A 7,409-nucleotide genomic window follows, 5' to 3' on the forward strand; every position below is an offset into this window, starting at 1 on the left:
ATCAAAATGTTGTTGATGCTTCCATTTTGAATTTTTGCTCCTCAGCTCTTGGTCAACAGAGATTTTAAAAACTAGATTGGAAAGTTTTCCAGAAAAGTTTACTATGCAAATTATTCCTATAACACATCCAACCTGATATCAATAGATTGCCCAAGTATTTAGGCTACAGTATTTGTTGTGGGGAAAAGAAAAATGATGTATTTCCCACTTTCCTTTTTAAAAACAAAAACCAAACCATGCGTAGTGATTTTTTTTCTGCGTAAAATTTTGTCACCAGAAATTTTTCTGGCTCACATCTCTCTTGGTCACATAACCTAAAAAGCATATACACAACCTACTCTGTTTCCCAGGCTATACACACACACACATATATATATATATAACCAGAAAAGATGCCCCTGCAAATAGAAATGCTTTTGTCCCCCATTACAAGAACAAAAATATACACACCAACTATGGCCACTGCAAATATAAGAACTAGAAAAAATTCCAAAACTCATATTCTTCTTACAAAATTCTTTCTGCCTCTGACCTGTAACATTATGTATACTCCAGCTGTGACAAAGTGATTAAAGTTTGTGGGAAATTAAAACTCTATTTCCACCCTCTGCTTCCACTTGTACAGAACTGGTTGATCAAAAGATCTGAGCCCCAATTTTGTTTCTGATGCATAGTATAAGTCCTCACCAGCATATCCATATACAAAAATTTCTAAGAAATGCCCTCATTTCTGCCTAATTCTCAGAGGACTGTCCTGAAAAAGATAGAACTTCCATTCATAAGGGCTGGTTTGAAGCACTGAACCTTAGCAAAAGTCATGATACTTTTAATTTCAGCTTCTGTAGATACCCTACCAGTCAAAAGAGAAGCTAAGCTAAAACAAAGTCCTAAATTATTCTTGGCAGAGAGTTTTCATTTGTAACTCATTTACCAGAAACCAAAATGGAAAAGAAATTAACAGCTATTGAAAATTGCTGATAGTCAAAAGTACAGTGTTTTGATAGTTCTGAAGGACAATTTCTACACCAGTGAAACAGTTAAGGATAAGCTATGCTGAAATTTGAACTGTTAGAATCAAAACAAAGCAGAATTATTATTTTCTTGGAAACATGTGGAAGGACACTTATACAGGCCAGTAAAATCTACAAGGTGTATGTTTTATATACCCTATGGTGCTCATCAGCTTTTGAATACTTTAATGCAGGAAATCTATTTACAAAAAAATAAGTCTTCTCCCTACTGTGGGGAATAACTCTATCACTAACTCTATTGGGCTAAAGAAAAATATCCAAATTATGGAAAAAGAAAGAGAAATATTTCGTGGAACAATGAAATCCAAAACTTGGATACAAAAGAGGCAAAACATTAACACATCTTTACTGAAATATCCAGTTCTTTAGTATATTACAGAAAGATTTAAGAACATGTATCATGTACCTAAAATGCAGACCTTTTTTAAATAACAAGATTTTGTATATATATATATATGTATATATAAAAAGAAAGTAAAGTGCAAGAAACTGATTTTTCCCTTCTCCAAATTAATGCATCAAAATTTACTACACTGACAATACTATAAATCCCCCACCCCCATTTTATTACACAGTAGTGGGTTACATATAAAACAGAAATGCTGAGGAACATCCCCCCCCCCCCATTTTTCTGCCAAATGCTTTTAACTGTTAAGGGATAAAAGGTGTGTTAAGAGTTACTTTTCTGCACACTTGTTACAATTGGTGACTTTGTCCCTGTCCAAGATGGCTGGAAATTCATCAGAAAATGCTGTTCTGTAAGTAGAGCTACAGTATCTAGAAATTAAATTAAGAGTGTTATGTGGAGGATTTTTTTTTTAAGGGTGTGACAAAGAAACACAGGTAGCTCTTGATGCTCACTGGAAGGAAAAGGGTGATGGTTCATTTAAATGCCAATCATAGCTTTTGTACAGGACCTTTTAATTTGAAAGGTTAAGAGAAGCTCTTAACATCCCGTAAGGGAAATGAGAGTGGCATATACATCTATTATTATGTATAGATTATATCAAAGGCATGAATCATCTCTTAAACTCAGCTATGTTTCTAGCTCCAAGCTACTCAGCATCTTCACAGCAATTCTAACAAAAACTGAAGACTGGAAAGAGGGGTTTGTTTTTTTTACCTTTTCTGTAATAGGCAATAGTGCAGATCAGGGGTAGAAGGGGCATTGTTACATCTAATACTTAAAAAAACGGGAGGGGAGTGTTATGACATTTTAATCCAGCTTTAATATGGCACCCTCCTGTTGAACCAGATTACAAGGTCTATCACCCTGGGCCAGCTGGGGTTCCCAGAGTGCAGAAGGCCATGTGAGTGCATCTCTCCCAAACATCCAGCGGGTCACAAAAGGAGTGAAATTGGCAGCAAGGCGTTTTTGTCTTCAGGAGCCGGGAACTGAACACACTAGGCGCCTCAGATAAAGAAGGCTCACATTCTGCAGATAAGATTCCAGGAACAAAGTGTCTGAGAGGCAAGAACTAGTTCAGCTACCTCACAAAGACAAAACTCTGAATCCTGTTCATGTTTAGCTGAGCTTGCCATGTAATTCCTCTGTCAAAATCTCAGAAACATTTTTGTGGAAATTCCTGTCAAACCCCCAAAGGTGTGTGTGTGTGTGTGTGTCCCAGCCTTGATTTCTTTAGGGATATTGATCCCCAGGCCCTTGAATAGGAGGGGGAAAGACCTCTCTCAGGCGTCCTTCTCCCCATTCTTGAATCTCTTCTCAAGTCTTATAAATCCAGGTGGTTTCCACCGAGCCCAAAGGAGCCTCACGGAGCGGCGGCCTTAGCTTTGCAGTGCAAAATGTGCTTGTGGACAAAGTCGACGCGCTCCTGGAGCATCTGGGCTTGCTGGTCGGAGAGGAAGCCGACCATCTCGGCCAAGGGCTCCCGAGTCCGGTAGAGCCTGAGCAGCTCGGAGGCGGCGTTGCGGAGGCGGTGCAACTCCCGCACCCTCTGGGCGGTGGCCTCGCGGAAGACGCAGACGGAGCGCAGCAAAGGCTCGTTGTATTTGTCCCACATGGCCAGGAGCCGGTAGCCGTGCACCAGGCCGGCCTCGTTGTCGATGAAAACCAAGCCTCCGTTGGGGGCCCTGTGGAGGTTGCTGGTGGCCCGGTGCATGACGCGCGGGTCCCACTGGAGGCTAAACAGGTTGCTGACCAGCCGGTCGAAGTTGGCGGTGAGATAGTCGAAGAGGATCAGGTCGCTCCACTGCACCAGCTCCACGAGCTGCGCCTGCCTGAGGCCTCTCAGCTCCCCCGCCGCCAGGGGCTGCAACCTCCGGCCGGTCCCTGGCACCCCCGCCTCAGCTTGCCAGGGGGCGGGGGCCACCACGTCGGTTAGATTGTCCACCCAGCGCGCCAGGCTCACCACGGCCCCCTCGGCCCAATGGGAGCCGCGCAGCTCGTCGCGCACTTCCGCCCACTGCCCGCCGCGGGCTTCCACCCGCGAGAGAGCCAAAGGCGGCAGCCGCTCCTGAATGCCCAGCAGCCCGGCCAGGTGATAAGAGAGCGCCTCGCCCTGGATTTGCTCCGGGTTGATGCCGTAGCGCACGCAGGCGCGGCTCCCGTCCGACAACCGGGCCAGCCGGTTGGAACTGCGGCCGCAGCCGCCGCGCTCCAGGGACACCACGCGCGCTTCCCGGGCCGCCCTTAGCCACGAGGCGGTCTCCTCAGCCGAAAAGCCCGGCGGCACCTGAGCTTCCAAAGTCTGGCTCCAGAAAACCCCGCCGCGTACCGGCGAGAAGGGAAACTGTTCCTCGCCTCCCATGGCGGTTCCTTGCCGCTCCCGCCGAGGGCGAGCCGAAGGGAGCGACGGCGGCTCCTGTCCGCTTTCTCCCGGGCCTTCCTGGAGCTCCGTCGACTGGCCCGGTAGCGTGAGCAGCGCTCGGAAAGTTTTCTGGGCGGCTTGGAGGCGGCTCGTCTGGAGGGGGCGGCTCGGGGCGGCTCGGAGGCTGCCGAACGCCGAGCCGGCTTGCTCCTGAGGGAACTTCTTCAGCTCGCTCGTTCTCGGGTCGTCCCCGAGCCGCCCGCTCCACAGCCCCGCCAAGGAAGCCAAGCCTAAGAGCCAGAGCGCGGCCACGGAGCCCAGCCGGGCCAGACCCGCTCGTTGCATTCTCCTCCCGCGGCTGGGGGCTGAGCTTGGGAGGCTGCCGCGATCTTCAGTCCGCCGCTCCGGGACTCGGGAGCTGCGCTACCGGGCGGCTCCTCCGGTCGGGGCTGCCTCGGTTCATGGTGGCTGCCGGTTGCAGATTCCTTTTAAAAAAAAAATCCGCCGGGCAGGGAGGAGGAGGATCCAGGAGGAGAAGGACCCCCGATTCCGGACGGACGCCCCAGCCTCGGCTGCGGGGCCGGTGTCTTGTACCCAGACCCTCTAGCGATTGAAATTCACAAGAACCGAGACCACGTGGGGGAGGCGAGGGGGAGCGCGGGGACCCAACCCACCGCCCAGCATGGTCTTCCGCTTAAAGCGGCAACGGCTCGTTGGGAAGGTGGGGCCCGTGGCTGGCCGATGCCTTTTCCGGGGCACTTCCGAGAAAGCGGGAGATCTTTAGGTGGGCCCCGAATCCTCGGGGATCCGGTTTGGGTTGTAGGGCGTCGCTGAGTAGCGATTTTGGCGAAGAGACGAGGTAGGCGGCCGACCGTCTCCCAGCGCTCCTCCCTCCTCCCATCCGGCTTGGGGAGCACAAAGGATTCGGTCCGTTTAGAATAAAAAAGATGGGAGGGAGGCACCTCGCGCTGCTGATTTCAAAGAGCTCTTTCTTTGAGCGGGAACCGGAGTTAGGAGGAGGCGGCGGCGCGGAATGGTGGGAGAGAAATAAGAGTCTTGGGCGGGCGATCTGGGGTCAGTCCCTTCGTAATGGAGCAAAGGCGCCCGAAGGTTGCTATGGGGCACTTAAATAACAATAGCGTTTAGATTTATACAGTATACCGCTTCCCAGTGCTCTAAGCGGTTTGCAGAGAACAATCTGGGTCCTCGTTTTACAGACCTTGGAAGGATTGGAAGGCTGAGTCAACCTTGAGCCTACTGAGATTCGATCTGCCAAACCGCTGGCAGCCGGTGATCAGCACAAATAGCTTGATCGGGGCATAAAAATCCCGTGCGGCTCCTCCACCACCACCCCCCAAAAAAATCCTGGCTAACCTCTTAGCCATGCAAATAGACCCATTTGAATTCCACTTAAGCATCATCGGCATGCGATGGTTGAATGTGCACCACTTTTATGCATGGGTGCTTCGATTTAGTGTTGTTAATGTGAAATCGGTAGAAATATTTTATACTTCCACACACCCTCTCCGGAGGATTTTATCCACCGTTGATTTTTTGAAGAGCCGTCTAAGGCATCCTTGAGTGGGCAGGAAATAATACCTGCGTGAAATTTGTCGCTCCCAGTTGCCAATCCCTGCCTTATTCTAGGTCTGTTATTCTCTGCTTTCAAATCGCTGGCTTTCATCCAAGTTAGGTGACAAATGACAAAACGGAACAGATTTTCCATAGCTCAAGGCTGTCCTTGGATGGTGCCAAAATGTGGGGGAAAGTGCTGCGGAAATACCAATACAAAGAGAGAATTTTAATAATAAGGGCTCCCTCCTTTTTAGAGAGTGGGAACCAGATGAAGGCAAAAAACAAAAAAACAAACAAAGGGACATTGCAGGAAACATAGAAGACTGACGGTAGAAAAAGACCTCCTGGTCCATCTAGTCTGCCCTTATACTATTTCCTGTACTTTATCTTAGGAGGAATATATGTTTATCCAAGGCATGTTTAAATTCAGTTACTGTGGAAGTTTGTTCCAGGCATCTACTGCTATTTCAGTAAAATAATATTTTCTCACGTTGCTTCTGAATTCCCCCCCCCCCCAAACTAAACAGAGGTTGCAGTGGCTTGTTGTTATAATCTACGAGCGACCCTTTTTGGTAGGAAAATAGAAGCTTCAGTGGAAAGAAGGATCTGCTTCTTCTAGTAGGGTAAGCAGAAGTTCCAGACCACTAGACAGGACAGAAGCAGCACCTTTGCTCTGCTTCAGCACCCCACAGTCTATTCCTCTCAGCCTACTTGGAAGCAAAATTCAACCATGGTTTGCTTCTGCAACATGGAATGGGAAAATATTTTGTTCTTTATCTTTTCTTATCTTTTATGTACACTTAGAGCATAGGCATCAAGACAAATTCCTTGTGTGTCCAATCAAACTTGTCAATAAATACTGTATTTCTATTCTATTTTATTCTACCCTACTCTACTGTACTCTATTCTAATTATTTATCTCCATCAGTGGCAGTAGTATTCTGAATCATATTCCTTATGCAATAAGAAAGCTCTGTTATCTAAGTTTTACTGATATGAATGATTCCATTAGTTCAGGAGCACCTAATAGAATGGAATGGATCATGTGGCTTCAGAGCCCCTTCATTCTTTGGGATAATTTAAGGATACCCCAGTGCTCCTTCTTTTCCATCCTTGGTTGGCATGAATTTATAGGATTTCTCAGATGGTTGAATACTGAAGCCACCGCAATGCAATGTCTCTTTGTAGGCATTACAGAAGGGTAACATAATAAAGGGAACTAAAAGTCCAACAAGAGAACAATGGCTATGCTCTCTTTATCCAAGTCCCACCAGAGAAACTAATGTATATCCAGTATTTTCATATCAAGACCTAAATCCAAATTGAAATAGGCCAAGGTAATCTATTTCCTCCAGAGTGTTTATGGAGATATTCAGTCATTCAGGTCATGGTTGTCCCAAAGGTGCTTTTTCACGAGGCAACTGGATGTTCTGATTTTCTGATTTTTCCTTTGAGATGTTTTGCTCCTCATCTAAGAAGCTTCTTCAGCTCCGACTAGATGGTGAAGGATGCTGAAGAAGCTTCTTGGATGAGAAGTGAAACATCTTTTTTAAAAAATCAGAAAGTCCAGTTGCCTCTTGAAAAAGCAACTTTGGGTTTCTTCTAGAGGCTTTTGTAGTTGTGTCCCAACTACATTCTCATCAATACTGTATTCCCAACATTGGGATTTTGGAGAATTGGGGAGGAATTGGGCTGGCCTTTGAATGTATGGAGCAATGCCTCCAAAGCCACCTAAACTTCTTCCCTCAAAGTGACATTGACCAGAGGTGGCATTTAGCAGGTTGTGATCAGTTCTGGAGAACCATTAGTGGAAATTTTGAGTAGTTCGGAGAACCAGTCAAATACCACCTCTAACTGACTCTGCCTCCATCTATTATTTGCCTCCCGAATCCCAGCTGTTCAGGAGGAAATGGGGATTCTGCAGTAACCTTCCCCTGGAGAAGGGTGGGAATGGGGATTCTGCAGTATCCTTCCCCTACCACGCCCGCCAATCCCATTCCTGGGTGTTTTCAGGAGCCCCATCTTAGATCACAAA

The 7,409-nt window shown here is 47.2% G+C and overlaps 1 protein-coding gene across 1 annotated transcript; it reads right to left on the reverse strand.

Moving 5' to 3' along the window:
* Positions 1 to 1,342: 1,342 nt before the first annotated feature.
* On the reverse strand, positions 1,343 to 4,427 carry FJX1 (four-jointed box kinase 1). Its single transcript, XM_070735015.1, has one exon. It carries the CDS (start codon positions 4,142 to 4,144, stop codon positions 2,801 to 2,803), a length of 1,344 nt encoding a protein of 447 aa, XP_070591116.1. The 5' UTR covers positions 4,145 to 4,427; the 3' UTR covers positions 1,343 to 2,800.
* Positions 4,428 to 7,409: the final 2,982 nt, after the last annotated feature.

The sequence above is a fragment of the Erythrolamprus reginae genome, chromosome 1 (assembly GCF_031021105.1).
Source record: "Erythrolamprus reginae isolate rEryReg1 chromosome 1, rEryReg1.hap1, whole genome shotgun sequence".
NCBI lineage: Eukaryota > Metazoa > Chordata > Lepidosauria > Squamata > Dipsadidae > Erythrolamprus > Erythrolamprus reginae.